Below are 24,188 nucleotides of genomic sequence, written 5' to 3'. Positions count from 1 at the left end.
TAGTCGACTGTACCCAAGGAAATGTACCCTGTTAGATTAATTTGATTGTATTTAGTTGAATTTAATTAATTTACTCATTTAAATGAGGTTGATTTAATGTATTTAGTTGTCTAGTTATTTTTGTTGAATGTACTCAATTAAATCAAAAATCCTTTAGTCATAATGTGACCTTGCTGTCCTATTAGTAATAACACTAATAGGCCTATATGGTTTCATGATATGATGGTTAAGTCGTGGTTAAGACTCAACGGCTTAGGACCGAGCTTTGGGATAAAGACTTGTGTTCCTCCTCTCAGCTGAAAACCTTGACTCTCGGATATATGGAAACAAATTTGCAAAATAATACAGCTGAGAACATTAATCTTGAATGGTAAATTTCAGTCTCTAGCCTTAATGTGACCCTGTGTAAGTTGTAAATGTTGTCAAATGAGTATTAGTTAGTAAATTAGTAAACTGAAGTACAGGTCTGTAGTTTTATGATATGATGGGTAAGCAAAGGTTAAGATTATACTCATGGTACTTCACTTTGCGCCCTGTCTACACGGGTTGTGTAAATGTTTGTTTAAGTGTTTCCTCTTTCTGTGAATGGTCGAGTGTGTGATAGAAAATACTATATTCACAATACAACACGCAGCCTATTCACTCGGGGAGGGTGGGACCTCGGCTGCCATTGGCCTGAGCGCCGTGACGTCAGGGGGAGGAGGCGGGGCGTGTGGGTTTGATTGGCACCGTGTTCTCTGGTAGTCGGCTGCGGGACCAGGACAGACAGCTGAGGGGGGTCTGAATGTCCAACCGGGACGGTGTGCGTGCGTGTGGACTGGCGCGAACCGGCACGATTCACAGGTAAGTGACGGCTCGTGGTCCAACGCGTACCGCGGTGGCTTTTCTAGACTCATCCACTCGCTGGTGTTGAACAGAGACAAAGACACTTTGTCGTGTTGGAGGTGCAGCGGAGTTTGACAGAAGGTGGCGGTGGCAGGGGGAGGTTTGCCCCCCTGTGGAGCCCGCTCCCCTCTGAGAGCCGAGGCTTTATCCGGGCTCTGGTCACTTTGGTCCGTTGTGGATCCGGACGCGCTCCCTTTATTTCCCCCCTGTCTTCCCTGCTGATCACGGGGGAAGGATCCGGCGGGTGGGCTGGAGTCGTTATAAGTGCGCGCACGCCACAATGGATCGGATGGGTAACAAAAAAAATGGCCGCACGTGTGGCGAAATCGGTGTGAATATAGCCTGCAGTCGTGTGGCGGCGCAGGCGTGTATGGCACGGATTTGGCGCACGGTTCGAGCGCACGGGCGTGGATCCATGACTGGGAGAGGATAGGAGGGGGACGGGCTGCGGGTTGTTGGAGGCAGGAGGGAGCCACCGCTCCGAAATGATAGACTGCAACATCCACCAGCAGAACCCCTGTGGTATCCAGATAAGACGCAGGGAGTGCGTTTTTAATCTAAAGAAAAAAGTCCCATACTCCAATATCTGCAACGTATAGATACATTTACCTTATTCTTTTATAAGGAAAAACTTTCAGAGCAAATATCGACAGAGCATTGTATGGATGCAGAGCGTTGGCTGGGCACAGACCGGAGGCGCAGCCAGACAATCCTATTGATTTTAATTTTTTTGTCCTCCACTGTGATCCCTGCGTGCACCATTTAATAATAATAATGCACTCACAAGATGTCAGCCCCACTTTATGTAGAGCACTTAGTGGAAACTCAAAACCACCTACACAGCCTGTCATAACAAAGTATCAGACTCCGAGGAGCACATCAGGGTCAGTTCACTTGGCACAGGGTTAGAAGCTGATCAGGCCTCCTGCACGTGCTGGGGGAAGCCCATGCACGGATACGCAACATCCTTGGGGATCCTTCCTGGGAGTGGCCACCAGACTACTAAGAGGGGTTCTTGTTGCATGTGGAGTTCATGGGTCTTCCACTCTTCCTCTATTACAAGCCCTAATCTGATTTTCAAAATCGAATGAGAGCAACAAAAGGAGGAAGGGAAGGAGACAGAGACAGTTTAGTGCACGTCCAGGGCAGGGATGTACAGCCACAGATGTCAGAGTCAGAGATTCCAGGGTGACCTTTATTGTTCTGCGACAAGGCAGCCCGCAAAGTTTGAGACTTTTCAGCCCCTCATACGCATGCACATCCCTTCCTGTCGGCGGGGCGGAGGAAAACAGGACTTTCAAAACACACGCTCTTGATGTTGCAGCACATGAGAGATGAATGTGAGTCACTCAGAGACCAGATCCAACACTTAGAAGCCTCGACTTTTCCATTATTAATACACAGCTATGGGAAGGATGGTTCAGAGAGGCAAGGAGCAAGGAGTGGAGCAAGAGCGAAAAGACACACACACGCACACACGCACAATGACTCAAACCTTCCATAAGAACAACACATCATCTACATACCTACAATCAAACCCTCCCTGCCCGACAGCAGACAGACTGCACCTCCCTACTGTTAACACACAGACTAACTGGCCCCATAACAGTGATCATAAGCTAATTACATCCCTGCCAAGAAAATACACAACTAAATTACGGAGAGGAACATTACTTTTTTATGTGTGTTTGTGTGTCAGAATTGCTACCAGGCAAAAAAAAAAAAAACGTCTTTGGTGTTTTCTTTTTTTTTGCTGCAGCCTATAGTGCTGATTCACCAGATTTCATCCATCACAAAGGCCTTAAAGGGGCACACCACTGCAGATAAACAATAAAATCATCTAGATGGCATAAGACAGTGGGATTTTGTGTAGAAAATTCCTCCTGTTGTCTCTATTATCGCAAAAACAATCTGTGTTGCTCGATTATCATTCAACTCCACGCAAAATCCAAGTGATGATAATCATAAATACGTGAGATAAACAGCATATTTAATGCTAAGAACGCATTGGCATTAAGATCATATGAGGTCGTGATGTAACCAGATCAAAGTCCCATTCATTTCCTACAGGCGCTGCTCCAGCCACGAGACAGCCCGTGCTTCTATCAAAGGAGATGCATACGTTTGTAATTCTCCTCCAATATTCCAAAATGTGACAAGATAAATTGAGAAAGTCAAACGCCTCTCAGCGAGCCTCACTTCTTTTTCCTCTTATCTTTCCCACGTCCATTGAATTTCTTTTACATCATTTCTCCAACTTTGCAGTCTTGTTAAGTGCTGTTGCATCACCTACTCCATCCCCCTCATCCCTTCTCCTCCTCTTTTCCTTGATACTAATGATCAGGAGCAGGAGGCTGCCTGATGGGGAAGAGCGAGAGACTGAGAAGGAGCAGGCGCAGCCATGTGGCGGCTTACATTATGTCAAAAGGTGCTCATTATTAAGTTCGCTGCATGTGCAGTGCCGAGAGGGTTCTGACGAGCTGCATGCGGACGGCTCTGTAATTGTATCAGGCAAAACCTCACGGAGGAGGGCGTAATGGGCATTTTTTGGCGACGTGGGGAAAGTGCACTGATGCAACAAATGGTGTCTGTGTTAAATAGTGGTTATCTAGATTGCAGGTGATGAGTAGAGGTATCGGCATGAATCAGCAGAAGGCCGGAGAAAGCTGCATCCTCCCTTTTATACAAACTGAGCTGATTTCATCAACTTGCTATAGAAGCCGGAATAATGGGAGCTGAAATTCTGCTTTTATGGTGACTATTAAACATGTATTGATCTGCTAACGTGGCCATCTTGGGGGTCGCAGTGTAATCCTCTTATTGAGTGCTGTAACACATGGAGTGACCTACATAAGGCTTGTCTGGAGGCAGAGGGCGATGGCTGCGAGGCATGTCAGGATGGAGTGGGTTAAGGGGGGGGGGGGGGGGTTGTATGACTAGGCTGTCATTACACATACATGCACGTCCACATGTATGTAGGCTACACTCTGCTTCCGTGAATAACTCCTTCCCTGCAGTGTTCACTACCACACCGGTGTGTCATACAGAGGGGACGCCGCAGCCTCCGAGCTCAGGAAAGTTTACTAATTGCTCCTTATACCCCTGGAGTCCGCCAATGACGTGACATGTGGACCTGCCGGCGGGACAGAGGGCTCGCCAGCCTGCTTTGTTATTCTCAAGTCACTGAGAGCAACTGACAGTGACGGCTGCTCTCAGAGGGCAGAGAGAGTACGTGTGTTTTAATAGAGGAGAAGAGGACCTATAGACGTGATTTGAATGGTTCCTCCAAGATGAGTGCCTTATTGGCTTGCCTGTGTGTGTGTGTGTGTGTGTGTGTATGTGTTTGTGTTGCATGACCCTGAGGGACGTATTCTACTCCATCTGAGACTATAGACTCTCAAAATGTGCTCAATGAGGCGCCGCTTCGGAGGAAGAAAGAGATTTCCTGCTGTAGCTGGAAAGGAACTGGAGAAATTAAAACCACACAGCCTGCTGCTGTTTGTCTGTGCGTGGAATCGCGTGCATATACACACACTCACACGCACACTAGTGTGTTTGTGTGCGAGTGAGACGGCAATGATGTTTTGTACAAAAACAAAACCTCTGATTCCCCCCGTAATCCTCCCTTCCATGAGCTGTCCATCATCTGTGTACTTGGCAACCAGGGGGCACTTTTTGTTGGCTCGTCCGTGCGTTCCGATCGGCCAATGGCAGCTAGGATTGAGTATGACCACTTCCTGTGATTTTTCTCTCTGTCGCAGGAGGAAACGGGAGCGGACCGTGTTGGATGTAACAGGCCTTCAGTGGGGATCCTGAGTTTGGGTGCATGCTTATGTGAGGCAACTTTGTAATTTTATGTTGCAACCCAGTTTGTAGTCCTTGAGATGACCTGGCTTTTGCATTCAAGTAAATCCATGTACAAGCTCCCCCATTCAAAGTAAAGCAAATTCTCAGGAAGCAATCATTCACATTCAGATTTAAATTATTTCCTTTTTCATGCAACTATCACCAGAGGAGCTCCTGTTACCAGGGTCTGGAAAAGACAGATAGTCATTATTGGTCCTCAGACGTCCTCGCACACCTCACTCAAGACTTTCTTGTCTCTTCCCTCTCCTTCCTTCATCCCTAGGCTTGGGATTCCTTTCCCTCAGCTCCCACCGTCTAATCTCTTCCTCTTCTTCTTCATGACCGCTAATCTATTCCCTATTTTCTTGCTCTGAATCTCTTCCCCTGAAATTCTTCCTCTCATTCTGCTCCGTCCATTTCATACATTCCTCTTAAACCAGACCATTCCCATCTTTGTCTGATCACTACACGCTCCTCCCTCCCTCTTTTGGCTCCTGCTCTGCTCTGTGGTGCGGATGACTTGGTGAGGAATTGCCCTGGTGGCTTTGCCTCCATTAACATTCTTCCAAGGGATATCCTTCACTTCCAATGAGTGTGCCGAGCCTGATTGTAATCTGCGTTGCGTAATGAATTGACTCCTCACTTCTCTCGCTCTCGCTCTCTTCGTCTCTAACAACGAAGGACCAATTAGCTCTAACATGATGGGTGAAAAGTCCTCCGTGCAGCACAAGGGATAATGGCAAACCGGTGATGAGTAGATGTCCTATTGTGTTATGTGATCACCTTGGAAACTGTTCCGACTGAACATGTTGGTACGACCCCAGACAAGAGAAGAGCTTAAGGTCAAAGGTTATGTGGACAGTGGGTTGTCCTCTTGAATGTGTCTGAGAGAGTATCCTCACATAGACAAACCCTCTTAAAGCTGTTCTCAGACATTAACTTCAGAGAAAGTCTGAACCATTGGGTCCGGACTTTCTCTGCAGGTTTCCGTTCACATATGAAGAACGCAGCAGGAGATTCTCCGCTCGGACGCGCTCACAACACATAAATCGAGCGTTCAGGCGACGGATGGCGCAGCAGGCAGGATGTAACATATTAATTCCGTCGTGGAGATCACGTGTATTTACAGCACATCAACACCGGCGTCTAAACTTTTGCGTCCGTCGCGTGTTAGAAACGCCATCGATGGGCCCACTTGCTCGTGGTGAATCCTCCAGAGAATCTCCTGCATTTTTCTCACAAGAGCTCATTCGGACATTATCCAGAGTTTTAACTAGGGGTCTGGTTGGAGAAACTCCAGAGAAAGTCCAGAGCCTCTCCATCGGACATTTGCGATCTCACATACAGCGCCTCCGGATAATGTCAGGGGAGTATCTGGAGTTCAGTGCATGTCTGAAAGCAGCTTCAGGTTCTTTTACACACCTGATTGAGCATGTACAACTTTTGGCTTTTATTGGATAATCTTTCCAAAATCTTGCTTCACTTTCCTGAACAAGCTTGGGGCGAATAGAGAAATAGAGGGAGAGTGAAAGAGGCTGAACTAAATGAGGGGTGTACGAGTGATAATGTATTGTCCTGTGGGCGAGTGAAGGCATCAGTTATTTGTAATCACACCATTTCATTGTTTTGTTTTTTGCTGGCTTGCATTTTCTATTGGTCCATTTCACAATGGCTATTCAGAGCAGCACAAATGGGTTTTATCGCTGCCAGACTTTACAGTTCTACATTAGACAGATGATGTTGTAAATGCCGGTGTCTTCGGGATGTTGCTGGGGGCGTCCTGTCCAGATTGGGAGTCGGTTAAGGAAATTGACTCTTAAACCGTTTAAAGGTCCAGTGTGTAAGATTTAGGTGAAAGGGATCTATTGGCAGAGCTGCAACATGCAACTTCACCACTAGATTTCACTACATCCTACACACGGAACCTTTTAATTGCATTTTTCACTATTGTAGGACCGATGTTTTTTCCAACTCGGGTATTACACAAAATATTTAAAAAAAATTCTATACCAACAATACAGAAATGACAGTTTCTAAATTGCCCTAAGCTCAGATTTCTCTAATATCTGCTGCATCTGTACTTCCATATGATCCAACATCTATAACTGTACAAGTAAATCCTTAATTTGACAAATATTAACCAATAAAACGTACACGATAAACACAGCGATGGCGTAAATGCGTGAGTGTAAGTGAGAGATCCCTCTGGGAATGAATGTGCTTTGTCATTACTTGGACATTTACTACGTGGATGGCGCCGTGCCAGCGGATGATGCATCCTTGAATGAGCTGAGTACAAGAACGACCCTGGATGACTCTGTTCATCACTGCGTAAGAAAAACGGCCTCCGTCCTCGAACACTGCTCCCGCCTTGCAAAGACGTCGAGATGGCAGAGATGGATGTAACAGATAATCCACGGGGGGGGAAAAACAAGTGTGTGAGGAATGATGAAATCGTTCACACATCTCTCTCTCCCTTTCTTCTCCTCTCTGCAGGTCTTCACAGTTGACTGATGAGTAGCCAGTAGGACTTGGGCTGGGCTACACCGACTGGCACAGGTAAACACAAATGTCCTCTTCCTCCGTACTGTGGGGATCATGTTTTCTGCATGCTGAAATAATCATTACAGCTCGGGGGGGGATTTGCCAGGTTCTGAAGCAGAGGATGTGCTGATCGCTGCTTTTAAAAGACACAGCTTTTTTTTTTTAAGAGCGCAACGGAAGCAGCTGGTTTTCAAACTGTTCGTGTAAATTACAAGGTTATTAAAACGTTTTATGTACTCGGAGGGCCATGCTCGTGTTAATCTAAACCAGTGCAATTGAAGTTTATATGAGAAACATCTGCATATATCCATCCACTGCCTATAAATCCTACCTGTCCTTGCTTGACCAGTATGTTTCTGTCAAATATTTGTCAGATACCTTGTTTTACACGATGATACAACATTTTCCGTCTGATCGCCGTACACAGAGCTCTTGCACACACTGCTTTCTCTTGTCTTTGACTCAGTGCGATTTACATACTGAAATGAGCTTGTTGCTGAATAATAAACCAATTATTCTAATTGAACCACGATTTAGATTAACTCATTATAGACTTGGAGCTCTGCGTTTTTCCTAAAATCCGTGTTGACATCCCACGATGCTTTGTAATGGCCTATGTGCTTTTCTTTCCTTTTCACACTGCTGCTCCTCCACAGTCAAACTGCAGCTTTTTATTTTCTAATGAGGAATAATTAGTCTGACATTTTGGAGTTAAAATGTGTGTGTGTGTGTGTGTGTGTGTGTGTGTGTGTGTGTGTGTGTGTGTGTGTGTGTGTGTGTGTGTGTGTGTGTGTGTGTGTGTGTGTGTGTGTGTGTGTGTGTTTGAGTTTGAGCAACAAACTGTGAACTACCTTGAGTTCTGTGAGGGGAAAAGTACTGGAATATTGCATTGACACCAAGAAGGGAAAATATCTTGCTCCTGTTCACACTCGTTAGCTAAAGGCCATTTCAACCATCGCCACACCGGCTCTGTTCGCCCTTTCAGAGATGTTTGAGAGCCAGTTATGATGAGCGAGGGACAGAGAGATTCTATAATCCCATGCTTTCGTGGCCAGATTAAAATCCCACGTCACAAATTGGGGGAGGGGTTGCATGCAGGGTCGTGCCTAGGATGGAGCGCGCGCGCGGGCGGGGGCGGGGGCTGGCGTGCGTTGTGGATTAAAACCTACAGATCTGCTCCGTGCACAGCTGTGGCGTTGTAGGAGGGGCTTGATGGATGGTGGAGGGGAGGAGCCTTTCCTTATTCTCGTCAACAACAGGACGTCTCTTTTGCCCTTCCTCTGTTCATGACGTTTCTGATATTACAAGAACAACCAGAAATATTTCTGCTGAGCTTTTTCAAATGGGTTGTTGTGTTTATGTTATTTATACGCAGGACTCTTGTATATGCAGTTGCTCAAGGGGTTCACCGGCTGCTTGGTATTTTAAGGATGGTAATTATGATACCTCAGTGAGTTTGTTCATCACCTGAACGTTGAGACTGAAATATCTCAACAGATGGGACTTTACGGCCATTCGTTTTCATTGAATCGTAAAGAGACTCAAAATTTCGCATTTATCAAGTGAAATTTCCTAAACGATCTTCTAAACTATTTGTATATTATTTGTATTGACTCCTTTCCCATTAGAGGAGTTTGCTTTTCTGCCGTGCTTTTTCTATTCCAGTCTATCGTCTTCATATTAATGAGGCCCTGTAAAAAAAAAATGATTTAAAAAGTCTCTACTGCACCCAGTATCTTTCCCGAATGTATTTTGGCTCAGGAGTGAGGCCCAAAAACTTAAGTAATCCCGTCAGCACCTTAATTACAGTGACTTAGCATGAAGTAAGGTGATAAGGGCACATTCATTTCAGTGGGGACATGAGATGAAAGAAAAAACGAGCGAAAGAGAGAAGAAAAAAAAGCTTAAATTAGACCGACACACGCTGCTTTAAGGAGGTGAGGGAGTACGTCCGAGCACAATCCGCACACACCGAGTTCCTGCACGTCTCTGCAGCGGCGGGTGTCCGAACCCTGAGCAGTGTGAATGGGAGAAAGAAGCAGGGAAAAGAATGGGAACGTAGGGTAAACATTCCCCCCCCCCCCCTTCAGTAATACTTACATAAGATTACTTACATAATGGCACATTCAACTGGTGTGTATGTGCGCGTGTCAGTGACATGTTGCAAGAGGGGGGCAACTCAACTTTGGGTGGGGTCGAGTGGGGCCGGGGGGGGGGGACACAAGGAGAGGTATTGGAGCAACAGCAGGAGAGGATTTGGGGATTATGTGTGTGTGTGTGTGTGTGTGTGTGTGTTATCAATGGGGGAGGGGGGGGGGCTCAGGGTTGGGAAGGTATTAAAGGCCGAGTGGAGGGTGGGGACTGTCGAGCATTGAACACATGTCCACATCTGTAAGTGCGATCCAGCTCTCTACCTCTCTCTCGCTCTCGCTCTCTGAAATCGTCAGACCTTCTTCACAGATTTCTCCCCATCATCTCTCCGCCTCCTCTGTGCTCCTCTTCCCCCTCCTCGTCTCTTAATATCCCCTGATCTTAATCCCACTCTTTTGTCGTTCTCGTTGTATCTCTGTCATTCTCTAACCTCAAACCCTCCTTCTCTCTCTCTCTTTCTCCTCTGCACCTTCTCCTCTCTGTTTTATTTTTTTTGGGGAGTTTAGAGAGAAAGCAGTGCCAGACAAGAGGATTGGAGGACAGACGACATAGTTGCAGAACTGCTGGTGGTTGACTAGTGGTTATAGCCTTAGCGTACTTTTGGCAGTAGGCAGCGAGAAGGAGGGCTTGGCGATGGTCACGGCTATGGAGGATGCCTGTCCCAATGGGGTGCGGGAGGAGAAGGAGGAGGAGGAGGTGACGGCCCTGAGACATCCTGGCGTGGAGGGGCCCCCGGCCGAGCGGTCCACCCAGGGAGCAGAAACGTCTGGAGGTGAGAAAAGGAGGAGGCGCTGTGTTCACTTATTCAGACTCGGAGCCATACTGTGGTCTTTTTGTTCTGAAATTCGAGAGGTAGGGATTGATGAATGTGTTTTAATCAAATATTCATAAGCGGAAGGCAGGTAGAGGGATTCGACCGCCAGACTTTTCATTTATCTTTAAATATAAATAGATGATCCAACAATCCTTTGGAGTGGTGGTTCTACACCCGTGTTGACTGACGTGTCCCTGCACTTACGTCAGAGGAACTTGTCACCACCTGTCATGTTCCAAACGTGTTCAACCCAATTCACGTTGTACTGGATGCTATTTCACACTACTATTATTGTAAAGGCTATTTGAACTATCAATATTTGGACTGATTTAGTCATGTTTACATTTAAAATATTACCACTGTGGCAAAAAGCTTTCCACTAATTATGACTTTTTGTTTATATTTCAACTGATACATTTAGCTATTTCAACTGTGTAGCAATTTCGCTAACTATTTTAACCATTATATCTGTTGATTATAATATCTACTTTAAACATTTACATGTGAATGTATTACTTTTAGCTAACTATTTTAACTGCTTAATTATCACTTTTAGCTAACTGGGTCAGTTGTTTATCCATAAAGTTAAAAAACTTTGCTACTTCAAAATTTAAATTACTAGGCAACTTTTAGCTAACTCGTTGAGCTGTTTATTCATTATCTTTAGTTATTTGAATTGTTTATTATTTACTTTTAGCTAAGTGTTACTACTTTAAGCTAATTGTAATCAGCTAACTAGTCCTGTTGTTTATCCATAAAGTTAAAAGTCTTCGCTATTTTCGAAAGTTATTGGCTATTAGGCTACTTAGCTAACTGTTTGAACTATTTATTCATTACTGTTTGCTATTTTAACTATTTATTAATTATTTTTAGTTTACCTATATATCGATTAGTTAAACTAACTATTCAAATGAGTTTAGCTTCTCTCCAGTCGTTGACCACCAGGCAGCTGCAGAAGGAACCTGAGGCTTTAGAGAAGCTTTTGCTTTGAGTTGCCTATTTTCCCAGAAGGAGGTTCGGTCGTTAACCTGCACTACTGAAAAGAAATACACTAAAATATATATATATAGTGTATTTGTTATGAGTGATGTTACTTTTGTTCCAGTCAAGGTGCTCCTGTGATTTCAATCTTGCTAGCTGAAAAAAATAATAATAATACAGGTTGCTGGGTCTTTTCCTGTGGGATTTGCCTGGAGTTCCTTGAAAAACAAGAGGTAGGAATTCTTAAGTAAGGAGTCTCTGCATTGGCATTCAAACCACGCAGTGCTGGTAGGTGTGCACATGGGTGGTGGTTCGATGGTGAGGGAGACTGGAGACACGCCAGAGAGCTGCAGTGAGAAATTAAAGAGCAGGCATGCAGGATGATTTATTATGTAGATGAACCAACCAGCTGAAATGAAAACACTCTGCCGCACTGTACGCTGCTCTCTGAGCGTTTCCAACTTCTTCATGGCCAGGCTGAGCAGGAGGCCGGTAGGTGGTTTTATCACCGTGCCATATTTTGTAGGATTATAGCGACTTTAGGTAGGAGGCTTGTTGGAATGAGTAATGTACACACTAGTACACGTGGCAGAGGGGGGGCGGCGGATGGGCCGGGATGAGCAAACATTCCTGTGGTCGTGAACGCGATGACACAACGAGCTGACCAAAGTTTGTCAGCATGAGAGAGGGGGAGAGCACAGAAACTTGGATGTAAGCTCGGATACGTCGGCGTGTTTTCGGGATCGTGTTCAAGTATGTTAGTGAGGTCAGTTTTGATTTTGGATTTCTTTCTCTCCGCTTTGCACATTTAAAATTCACTCAAGACTCCGACAAGTTATTTAGTTTTTTGATGCGGGAATTTGAAGAATAGCGAAAACAGTGTAAGCGATTTGAGAAAGTGAGTGAGTGAGTGCACTGCAGCCAGGCTGGTGTTTTAATGCTTGTTTATGTTTGTGTGGAGGCCTTTACAGTTACAGCTCTGAAAGATTGTGTGTGGCGCCGATACCGAAACTGAATACCCTGCATATTCTGTGAATTAGTAGTACGGAGGTTTATATATACATCAAGAGATGAATGTAGCTGCGTGGATATAAGGTCCGATCATCTGCAGTGCTGCTGCTTAACCCCCCCCCCCCCCCCCCCCCCCCCCCTATTTGTTCTCCTTTAAGAGGATCATAAATATTTAAGGTTTGTTTTTGGATGGAGCCTGCTGTTTATGGAGTCTGTCTGGGCTCAAACCGCAGCGAGGTCCTCGGCCCACTGTAACATCAATTGTATTTTTACAATCTCTTCCTCTTTAATCATACAACCCCGTGGCCCCTGCATGAACGACGGATGAATGATAAGTGATTTGAAAACAATGGCGAACTGATGTGGCAGTTTTTGTGCTGCAGACCAGAAAAAAAAGTGGAATTTGAAAAGAGATTATATCTGAGATACATTAAAAGATTAATTTGGGATAAAAGGGCCTTCTGAGCCCTCACAAAAGAGGCAGACGTGAAATTCAGATTTTTACACGCGAGAACAAAAGTAGTAGAAACGTGCGTAGTGATATGTGGAATTTCCATGTGAAACGCTGTCTGGGGTAAAATAGCTGAGACTGCATTTATCATGTATGAATTGATTTCTTTTGTGAAGGCCCGTTGATTAAGATTTCACCCCACATCGAGCATTTGTATTTCCAAGGCATTGGCCAATTTTAGTAAGTGCCACTTCTTCTAAATGGGAGACTGAAGTATGACTTGACCTCATGACATTGAACATGAGTCAGGGTTACACAGTAATAATGGGATAGGGGAACAAAATACAGTATGTACATGAGAGTGAAGCAAGTGCTGACTGGACATACATTTACTACCCACATAAGTGTATAATGACACACACACACCCACACACACAAACACACATTCCCAGGGCTTTAAGTGTCTTAAATGGGCTTACATGGGCATTACATTTGAGACCCTGGCATTAAGGCGTTAACTGGCTCATACCTGCAGTTGTCACCTCTCTCCCTCTCTCCCTCTCTCTCCCTCTCTCCCTCTCTGTCTGTGAACTGGACTCTATCGCAGTTTGTTTGTCAGGAATTATTCTCACAACTTCACTCTTGAAAACCTGGAGATTTGTTGTGATTCAACACGCATTTTATGGTATAGATAGATAGACAGACAGACAGACAGACAGGATATCCTTGAGCTTGAACGTAGAACTTATGCTACCGCTCTGCACTTTCCCCCCGAATGATTCATAAGCTGTGTCTAAACAGACCTGAGTTACTGCCCCTCCTGAGGGAGCTTTAGTTTGATCTCCTGTGTGACTTGTGTTTGCAGCCGTGCATTAGGAGAGTGAATGGGCTGCAGTCATGATCAAGGTCACATTATGAAATTGTCGTTTCATTTGCAGCCTTTTGGACGATTATTGTTTTGCAGTAACCTGAAAGTTAGAGGCTGGTTCTGACCCAGAGAGCTGTTAGACCCAATAATTATATCGACACTTGTTTTACTCTATCCAGTCAGGTGGAGTCTGACCTTATAGGTTTAATGTTCTCAGTCCACTTGGTCCAAATAACCGTCTTTTTCTTTTCAGATTTTTGGGGAAACTGTCAACCTTTTCATATTGTACACAGTATTTAATATACTATTTTGTATCTGTTTGTTAATGGTGATTATATGATATTTGAATTATTGATATTCCCCACAATTACAATAGTTCATTCTCATCCTGTAGTTAAGCTAGTTGAATTTAGTTGTGTTTGACATATTCTTCAGCAGCCCTCATCTGAAATATTAAAATTTCCCTCCTTCTCCCTCTTATCTTTTATACACGGTGTATTTTCAGACTTGGCCTGGAGAATACCATTAAGCATTCTGGAGATAACACTGTTACATGTTATGGATTTGGTTGATGATAATAATATTTTCATGGTTTTGATCACCCTTGTTTCTAAATATTTTCTTGTTAAAATATTAAAATAATCTTTTGATCTATTTGGAAAAGATTCCTATGAATGAATCACCTCTTCCACACATTTTACATTTTCCTGCCAGGTTTTCAGTTACACATTATTCCAAGGATTAGCATCTTATTTAGTAATTTAGTATCTTCTGCCCTCGCTACAATTTGTTCCCCTCCTGTCATTTCACTTTCAATCTCATTCCTCTTGCAGTGTAGGCCCCTGCCACTAGATACCTCTGTAAATTGTAAAGTTTAATATTTGATCTCGTGTTTTTTCCGTTGCCATAAGTATCTGGGAATCTCTTTGATCTGTATCTTTGCTGCAAGACTCTGAGAAAGTGGCCAAACTTTCATTTTGGTGCTGAGTCAGTGACTTCTTCTTCTCTCTCTCTCTCTCTAGCTGCTGCAGTGTCTTAAAAACTGTTGCGTGTGTGTTTATGCTTTGTATGACTTTCACGCCTGAGCTAACGCCTCCTTATCTCTCTCCCTCTCTCTTTTTCCGTCTGTGTCCGTATCTCTCGGGCCCGTCCATCCAGCCATGCAGCAGGTGTTGGATAACGTGGGTGAGCTGCCCACCTCCACGGGTGCCAAGGACATCGACCTGCTCTTCCTGCGCGGCATCATGGAAAGTCCCATTGTACGTTCCCTCGCCAAGGTAGCACACACACATAGATCAGGGTGAGGCAGGCTAACATGCTATCCAGGTCCAAGCCCTCTGCCTCCGCCTCACACCTGCACCCAGCAGTGCTTTGCTCGCTGTGACTGAGGTGCTGATGTACGATCGGGCCTTGGCTAACACAGTGCATACATTCTGTCAGTAACAAAGGGATGTAGCGCTACTCCGTTATCTCTGTTTTTTGAACTGGCAGTGCACGTATTGCCTGTGCACACATCTCCAGTGCTGTTTAAAGTCCACTGATCTCTGACTTCAGTCAGGGGACAGTCGTAGTTCCTGCTCGACAGGCTGTTGTCATTTCCCACATTCCGCTGCTCCCCTCAGGGATGGATCTTGTGGGGAGGACAGATGACTAAACTAAAACAAATACTCCTTTTGACTTGTAACAGTGAAACATAAGACAGGCAGTGGCTGGCTCACTCAGTCAGCAAAATATATATTCCATGGTAAACCAGCCCCATACCGTCCATGCATGAAGAATCCAATGTGATGGTGGCAACCTATTTATTCTAACTACTCAAAACTTAAAAGCTCTGTTCGTCTCATCGGTAAGAAACCTACACTCCCTGAGCTTCTCTGTCCGTCTGTCCCCCCCCCCACCCTTAGGCTCACGAGCAGCTGGAGGAGGTGAAGCTGGAGGCGGTGCAGGACAACAATGTGGAGCTGGTGACCGATATCATCGGAGACATCAACAACCTCAAGGTTAAAGACGACAGCGCGGCCGAACTGTCCAAGCTGCTGAAGGAGCCACACTTCCAGGTGAGGCGGTAAACACACATACACACACATACACACACTTAGTACATGTGCTGCATGTTGGATCTTTATTCTGGTGATAAGGTGAATAACACATAAGGATGTTATAGGATATTTCTGGACATATTTGTGCTGCTAGTGAATTTATAGCTGGGGAAGTGAAACACAGGTGATCAGCAGAGGTGGCAAAAATACACACATTTATACTTAATAGATACTTGACTCAAGTATAAGTATAAGTACTGATTCAACTTCTTTACTCAAGTAAAAGTATAAAAGTACAGGATTTGATATGTACTCAGAGTATAAAAGTAAAAAGTATCCATTTAAAGGCCATTTCTGTCGGCTGGATCTGAGCAAAGCAAACTGAGCCTTGTTTAGTTTTACTTCACAATAGAATAAAACAGAATATTCTTATCCTTGATACTTATTTTACCCCGGGATCGACTTTTCTGAGTTATTGTCACATCAGGGGTTTAGGTTGAAATCTATTGAGATGTTTGTGCATTCAAATTAAAGTAAAGATACAGATATTTGTGTTATGAATGTAGGGAGTAAAAGTAAAAAGTAATCAGAAAAATAAATACTGAAGTACAGTTAGCTTAAATATCAGTAGAGTACAGTTACAAAGTGTTTGTTTCTTTCCACCTTTGGTGATCGGTGACACTATTATAGCACATTTCTATCACATATTATTGCAACTTTATTTCCATTAATAAAATAATGATCAACATTATAAATAAAAGTTAATTTTGCAGCTCTCTGTTCCAGTAACTCAACCTGTTGCCAGTTTAAATCATGTATGTTGCACCTTTATCTGAGTAAAATGAGTTTCTGCATTGAACCACATTATATTTGTTTGAACTAGCAACTGGTTGTGATGTTTTTCTGTCACTGTTTCGTGTCGTAGTAAATGTTACACTCTCCAGTCGTGTAATGTTTTGACTGTAGATACAGTAGCACAGAGATGATATTTTGGATCCCGATCTCGTGCATCCGTCGGGACTCTATAGCCTCTATCCCCAGACCTGCCAGGGGCTTTTAACAGGCTCCACCAATAGGAGTTACACTTCTGAGCCCGATGAGGCCTGTGCACCAATCAGAGCCCTCTGTGCTGTAAGCTGGAGGATAAGACCCTGTTGACCTACTGAGAGCGAGGGAGGGAGGGAGGGAGGGAGGGAAAGGCAGGCTGGGGGAGAAAAGAGAGAGGGAACGAGGGAAGCAGAAATTACATCACATAGTGAATGTGTGACTTTACAGGCTTCTGTCCCTTGTCTGATTGTCAGGAAGGTGTTTTAAGAGAGAGTTCTGATACTATATGAAGAAATGATTTTGGATTAAAGCCATTACTTGGCGACTCAGCGAACTGAGAAATAATTGAGTGTATTTTGGTGTTAATCCATGTTTGGGATTTGAGACGTGAGATGATTAGTCTTTTTTTAAACTATTAATTTGCTGTTGAGAAGGCGCATGTGAGAAGTTGATAGTTTAAACAGCTTTGTGCTCACATTCCTATTTATTTCTTCTTTTTAGAATTAAACCCAGCAGACAAAATAAAAGAAAAACTGTCACAGATACGGCAGCATTGTAAATAACTAGTAGACAATAATACAAACGCTTCAGCTCAGCTGTCTGCTCTTGACTCGAGTGCAACTGTAACTGCGCTACTTCACCATTCTACCATCTGTCAATACTTCATACAGACATCAGCTTTTATATAATTATATAAATATATTTATATATATTTTGTTATTTAAAGTGAGACAGATACAGGATAATAGTGAAATGTAGAGTATCAGTAGCTCACGTGGGGAAGAGGCAGCAAACTGAAATTAACAGAATATTTACAGATTCAAAACATCAGCAACCTTAAGCATACAGCTCATACCAGAGTGTAAACCAATGACTGTATTCAACTGTGTGTTTATTGGTTTAGGATTCAAATTTTCATTAGTAAGAAGATGAGTGTGTTTTATTTCCTCCAAAACTTACATATGCATCATCTCCCTCTCTCAGTCTCTTTTGGAGGCACATGACATGGTGGCCACAAAGTGCTTCGAAGTCCTGCCCCCGGCCGAGATACCCAATGACGCAGCGGTGAACAGCGCTCTGATGCAGGCCGACGCTGTGCGCATGATTGGCATCCGAAAGAAGGCCGGAGAGCCACTGGTGAGCGGAGACACACGCTAACTGAAATGATCTGTGTGTACGTGTGTATGTGTATGTGTATGTGTGTGCGTGTGTAAACATTTTTGTTACCAGTTATGAACCTATTTTTCCAGCATAAATACTGACCTTGTCAGGACCAGTAAACCTCATGGAGATCAAAGCCTGGTCCTAATAAGGCAAACGTTAATTTCTGAGCTCCTGGTTAAGGTTAGTGGTGAGATGTAAATGGTGGGTGTGTAAAGGTATGGGCTAGGTATGAACTGACCCTGGTTAAGGTAAGGGATAAAGTTTTGGTTAGGCTGTCCAAAATAAATTGAAGTCAATGCAAAGTCCTACTGAGGAAAGCTGTGCAAAAGGGTGTATGTGTGTGTAAGGCATTGAATGAGTACATGAAAAAACGAAGTAAAACACAGGTGTCTATTTCTCCGGGGCGAAACATCATCCTCTCCTCACCTCCTCTTCCTCTCAGGGTGTGACGTTTCGAGTGGAGAAAGAGGAACTGGTCATTGCCAGAATCCTGCACGGCGGCATGATCGACCGGCAGGGCCTGCTCCACGTGGGCGACATCATAAAGGAGGTGAACGGGAAGGACGTGGGCAACAACCCCACCGAGCTGCAGGAGATGCTCAAAGACTGCAGCGGGGGCATCACGCTGAAAATCCTCCCGAGCTACCGGGACGCTCCTGCTCCTCCACAGGTATACGCTCGCTCACACACACACACACACACACACACACACACACACACACACGTCAAATGAGATGATAACGTCAACACAAGCATGCGCACTTATGTAATAAGGTGGCAGATGTTGGGCAGTGGTACAGGGCGGGTGATGTGTCCTACAGCCCTCCTACAATCCCCTGTGCAGGAATGTGAACCCTTGCAGCCCTATTAATAACACTCCACATGCTATCTAGGTCACACTAGCCATTTCTGTCTCTTACACACACACAGGCTTCTTGTAATCTCACGCTCCCTCACATGGAAAGTACAGTGATTTATGATATTTATAGTCCGTTTCCTCCTTTTCCCCAGTTGTAGCTCTTGAGTAAAAACCCTCAACAAACGCATATAAACCCAGAAAAATGTTTTTTTGGGCCGAAACTGAATGAACAGCAGTTAGAGTGGATGAGACAGAATGCAAAATCACATCCTGCTCTGTGGCTCAGGGCGCGCTGCACAGAAGACTTTACTGGCTTGTTTTATTGCTTCCTCTGGTTGCTTGTTTAATCTTATACGTCAGCCAGAGCACTTACCTTCCTGGCAAAAAATAAGTCTCTGCAGCCTGAGCAGCTGTGTCAAGTGCATTGTGGGACATAATGGGTGTGAATTCGATTCTATCGTGTCAGTGTGGCCATGTTCAGACCTGATGTTAACGTCCAGACAGCGGTGTGTTCAGGTCTGAGTGCACCCAATTGTGTCCGATCACAAAAGCCACAATCGGACGCGGTCTGGGGACGCATGTGGAGACGTTCTCTTCGCTGTGTGAACGCAAACGTGTCCTTGGCCACATATGAAGGTCCGTCTACTCGCTGCAGTTTCACAATAAATCCAAAGTTTTTTTCTCAGTGTCCATACATTTGTTTGCTAAGACAACATCAACCCTGACCTCCACACTTACGACTGATACTTTTCTTAAATTGGTCAAATCATTCATCACGGCACAACTGCACAAGATTCATTCACACACAAACACAGTGACTATGAACACATCTGTCGACTCAGACTGTGTAAAAACAATCACGAACCCAAAAGATGGTTGTGTTTATTTACATATAGTGCAGGGAAGTGAGGTCCAATCACAGGAGACGCATTCAGGACTCATTCCAATGCCAGGTGGGAACACACAGACTTAACATTGACCACTTGTGATTGGATATCTCAGGACGGATGTTAGCACCGCGTCTGAACAGGGCCTCAGTGTGAGACGGCGTGCTTAACTCGTGCTTCTCTAGTTTGTGCTTATGTGTTTGTCTCCTACACCGAAGCCACGTTTGTCCTTTGTCTGACGTGCGCCTAATGTCCCAATGACCACACACCCTTCAAGCAAAACTGTGCGTGTGTTCACGACAGGTGTACGTGAGGCCGTACTTTGACTACAACCCGGCCAGCGACAACCTCATCCCATGTCGGGAGGCGGGGATGACCTTCGAGAGGGGCGACATCCTTCAGATCGTCAACAGGGAGGATCCCAACTGGTGGCAGGTGGGCCTTCATTCATCGATTCTCCTTTATGTTTCACTGCCTCTCGCCCAATGTCAGCTGGGAGTGGCTCCAGCTCCCCCTGCAGCCCTCAGAGGATAAGTGGTATAGATAATGGATGGATGGATGGATGTCTGTCACTGAAGATGAAGACATGAACTGATTTACAATCTTGTTCCAGGCGTGTCATGTGTTGGCTGGAGCTACAGGACTGATACCCAGTCAGTTCCTGGAGGAGAAGAGGAAAGCTTTCGTCCCTCGAGACTTTGAAGGATCAGGTGGGTCCCTGCGAGTGTTTCTTGGTGGTGTTTTTGTATAGATGCTGTGAATTGAGATTGGTTCGAGCTAAACGCTTCCAGTTTCTCTCTTGAGCAGTGCTGATGTGGAAAAGATGGAGTGGCCCCAGAAAAGTCTGTCAACTGTTTTGCTGCCAGATTTCTCAATTGCTTTTACCACTTTAAACTGATTCATGGCGAATGCGCCTGGGTAGAGGATGGTTTAAAAAAAATAAAAAAAACTTGAAAATGGTCCACACCTGCCCCCTTTTGGCCAAACACCATAACTGCAAAATGAAGCAGCACATATAATGTTGAGTCTTGTTTTCTAGGCATCCTCTGTGGCACTATAGCTGGAAAGAAGAAGAAGAAGATGATGTACCTGACGGCCAAGAACGCAGGTCAGAAAACTCCCCACGCGGCTGACCCTCACTTCACATCTTAATTATCTTTTTGTTTTAATTGGCTCACAGTGTGATTGTGTTTTCACAGACTTTGACAGACACGAGCTGCAGATCTATGAGGAAGTGGCGAAAGTGCCGCCGTTCCAGAGGAAGACGCTGGTTCTGATTGGTGCGCAGGGCGTGGGTCGACGCAGCCTCAAAAACCGGCTGATGGTCCTCCAGCCGACGCGCTTCGGCACAACTATACCATGTACGTTCCTGCTCACATTTCACTGTATTTTTAAGCTCTGTCACACCCCCGTCGCGAAAAGTCAAATCAAACGTGATGTTCTTCCATCAGACACCTCGCGACGACCCCGTGACGACGAGCTGGACGGCAACTCCTACCACTTCACCAGCAGGACGGAGATGGAGGTGGACGTGAAGGCCGGCCGCTTCCTGGAGCACGGCGAGTACGATGGCAACCTGTACGGCACCAAGATCGATTCCATCCTCGAGGTGGTGGACACGGGACGCACCTGCATCCTGGACGTCAACCCACAGGTACGAGACGGTTTGAGACACCAAAGGTTGTCAGGTGTCTTTAAAGCAATGGGACAGCAGAGGTTGATTCTGGGGAAAACGGTGTTACAGAAACACAAGTTCTTTATTTTGGCTGTAATGTCTCCCTCGTGTCTCCGTCCAGGCTCTGAAGGTACTCAAAACAGCGGAGTTCATGCCCTACGTGGTTTTCATTGCGGCGCCAGATTTCGATACACTCAAGGCCATGCACAAAGCTGTGGTGGACGCAGGCATCACAACCAAGCAGCTCACGGTAGGTTAACGCACTCGATAATAATATTAAATGCTACTCCTGGCACTTTAAAATGTCTTTGTGATGTCTCTGAGTATTGTAGTTCTTTGTCAACAATATTAGATATTAGCACACTATGTATGCTTGCAACATGACGAGGGCGGTTCGACCCCATCCAAGTCTTCTCCAGGTTCAAACTTAAAAGGTGGAAAACGGACGGTCTTCCTCTTCAAAGCTCATCCCTGGACCTGCATGTACAGTAGACGACCAGACACTATGAACTTAGTGCTGCAACACTGGACCTGCTGGAGATCCCCCCCCCCCGCTCAGCCATACAAGGCGCCATTTCAAGCTGACGAACTCTCCAACCTCCCCACACACAGCGCAGAGTGTCATTTCGGAAACATTTAGCCCGTCTTAAGGGAAAATCATGGTCGAGGCGTTCTTTTCATAGCATTACAGTTTCAAATTTTATAGAAAATAAGGACAAAACCTCATCCACGGACAAGTTTTCTTTATTTTTGTGTTTCTACGTGTGTGTGTGTGTGTGTGTGTGTGTGTGTGTGTGTGTGTGTGTGTGTGTGTGTGTGTGTGTGTGTGTGTGTGTGTGTGTGTGTGTGTGTGTGTGTGTGTGTGTGTGTGTGTGTGTGTGTGTGTGTGTGTGTGTGTGTGAAAAGGCAAAAGTGCTAAAGCGCTTTGAGTGGCCATCAAGACTAGAAAAGCACTATATACTGTAAATAGAGACCATTTACCATATAATAATGGTAAATATATAATAAAACTGGAAACAAGAGCAATGTGGAACTGAAAACTGAGACTACAAACACTCAGAATTGATCTGCTTGGCTCTTTGAAAGACTAAGTAACCCACTGTCTAATGTGGTTAGTCTCTACTAAGGGGTAAGTGATTTTGGGTCGCTCTTCATTTCCTTTAAGTTTCCACAACTCACCTGTCAACGTGTCTGCTAACAGGATGTGGACCTGAGGAAGACGGTGGACGAGAGCGCCCGCATCCAGAGGGCGTACAGCCACTACTTCGACCTGACCATCGTCAACGACAACCTGGACAAGGCCTTTGAGACGTTACAGGCCGCTGTGGACAAACTGTGCATTGAACCCCAGTGGGTGCCCGTGAACTGGGTGTACTGACGACCAGCCGCAGCCACTGAGCGGGTCACACTGACCCACCAGCATGTGTGTGTATGAGAGAGAGTGTGCGAGTGTGTGTGTGCGTGCGTGTGTGTGTATGTTAGTGTTTATGACCACAAAGGCCAAAGACGAGGAGACGAGTGCAGAGATACTTCTGCAAAATAACATTAATAATTATAAAAAAAGAAAAAACCTCCTACTGCTCTTTCTCCTCTTAGGCCTGCACGGCTCGCAACTTTTTTTCTACTCCAAACTCAAAGGGAAAGAGTGCTTATTTATTTTATAACTTTTTATGAAAGATCTTTCTATTCAATGTGGAATTCCAGTGAGAATGAAACAAAAGAAAATCTGGTCTCGTACTCGGGCCATATTTTTGCATTAATTTATTGTTGTTGTAGTGACACGTCTTATTTTGTAGTCTTATTGGTTTCAAAGTGTTTTTAGTTTGTTTGTTTTTCTGTCGTCTTCCCTCATGGACACCCAGGATTTACAATAACCATCCAGGCTCACCGATGAAGATGAGGAGAGACGCTGAGTTAGAAGATTATGAGCAGTCGTTGTCCAAGAAACCGTTTGGTGTCAAACGCCGTCGCCATGTTTGAGCGACGTGTGGCTGTGTGTTTTATTTTTTATTATTTCACCTCCCTACATCTGAATCCTTTGGTGTTAACCTAGCGGGTCCTAAAGTCTTCTCATGGTTTTGTCCACAGGAGGAACTGGGCGGAGGGAAATAAAAGAGCACAACTCTGTGAAGTTAAAGAAAAAAAACGACTTTATAAGATGAAGAATTGTCTGTGTCTGGTAATTCTGTGTAGTTTTGTTTTTCTTGTAGTTTTTGTGAGGTGATTTTATAGTTTAGTGTTTTGTCACACACGATCGTTTGCTTTGATTTGAAATGATCCTGTTCTCAGTGTGTGTGTCTGGAGTGTGATCGTCACTGTTACTGACTGCGTTAACCACTTTGTTAATGTTTTATATATGTGAATGTGGCTGAAATCCTCTCCCTCCCTGTAGTCTCTATCTTCAGTGTTGCGTTACGCCAAAGCCCCGACCAAACTCCAAGTACTGTTTGAAATTCACAACTCTTAACTCGGATTAGTAGTTCAACTACAGGCTTGTAATATGAATTAATGTGATGCTGGATGCATCTTGCAAGGCCAAAGGGTAAATTTGTAGTACTACTGTATGTCTCATAATGCTTTGTAAATCTTAGTCAAAACCAGAGAGAATTAAAGAAAATGACCATTTCACTAAAGGAAATGAGCTTTGATGAATATTCTTTGATTTATGTAACATTTCAACATCCTGAGATCAATTTGTGCCACGTTTCAGAAAAACAGCCCAACTGCCTGTTGAAGTGTTTGCATCAACCTCATGTCCACAGATTTGATTTTACATTTTTATCAGCAAGGTTATGAAGAATAAAGTTTATTAAACCTCACATGGGTAATTATTTTTTAAAATTATTGATGTTTTAGTTAAATTCTTGTTTGTTTGTGTATCCGCAGAATGACTCTATAACCAACTCTGTGCGGTTGTGAGAGGATCCAAGGAAGACCCCATTACATGGCCAGATGGGGCTTTTATT

General features: G+C 44.5%; 1 protein-coding gene across 4 annotated transcripts; it reads left to right on the top strand.

Moving 5' to 3' along the window:
- Positions 1-699: 699 nt before the first annotated feature.
- Positions 700-24,041, top strand: mpp6b (membrane protein, palmitoylated 6b (MAGUK p55 subfamily member 6)). Of its 4 annotated transcripts, XM_034600293.1 has the most exons (14): positions 700-843; positions 7,228-7,290; positions 9,933-10,198; positions 14,710-14,810; positions 15,456-15,608; positions 17,622-17,774; positions 18,244-18,471; positions 19,851-19,982; positions 20,161-20,257; positions 20,587-20,655; positions 20,747-20,908; positions 20,999-21,201; positions 21,344-21,472; positions 22,424-24,041. In XM_034600293.1, exons 3-14 carry the CDS (start codon positions 10,060-10,062, stop codon positions 22,598-22,600), a joined length of 1,743 nt encoding a protein of 580 aa, XP_034456184.1. In that variant the 5' UTR covers positions 700-843; positions 7,228-7,290; positions 9,933-10,059; the 3' UTR covers positions 22,601-24,041. The 4 variants fall into 4 exon arrangements, with proteins under 4 accessions (XP_034456184.1, XP_034456185.1, XP_034456187.1 ...); XM_034600294.1 differs by lacking the exon at positions 9,933-10,198 and having other exon boundaries at positions 711-843; XM_034600296.1 differs by lacking the exons at positions 7,228-7,290; positions 9,933-10,198 and having other exon boundaries at positions 744-843.
- Positions 24,042-24,188: the final 147 nt, after the last annotated feature.

The sequence above is a fragment of the Hippoglossus hippoglossus genome, chromosome 11 (genome assembly GCF_009819705.1).
Source record: "Hippoglossus hippoglossus isolate fHipHip1 chromosome 11, fHipHip1.pri, whole genome shotgun sequence".
NCBI lineage: Eukaryota > Metazoa > Chordata > Actinopteri > Pleuronectiformes > Pleuronectidae > Hippoglossus > Hippoglossus hippoglossus.
Note: the sequence above shows the minus strand (reverse complement) of the source record. Positions and strands in the feature narration are given on the sequence as shown.

Coding starts and splice junctions, on each gene's coding strand:
- mpp6b (XM_034600293.1), top strand. CDS start 10,060: ATGGTCACGGCTATGGAGGATGCCTGTCCCAATGGGGTGCGGGAGGAG. Junction 14,811..15,455: donor GCATCATGGAAAGTCCCATT/GTACGTTCCCTC, acceptor CCCCACCCTTAG/GCTCACGAGCAGCTGGAGGA. Junction 20,909..20,998: donor CTTCGGCACAACTATACCAT/GTACGTTCCTGC, acceptor TTCTTCCATCAG/ACACCTCGCGACGACCCCGT.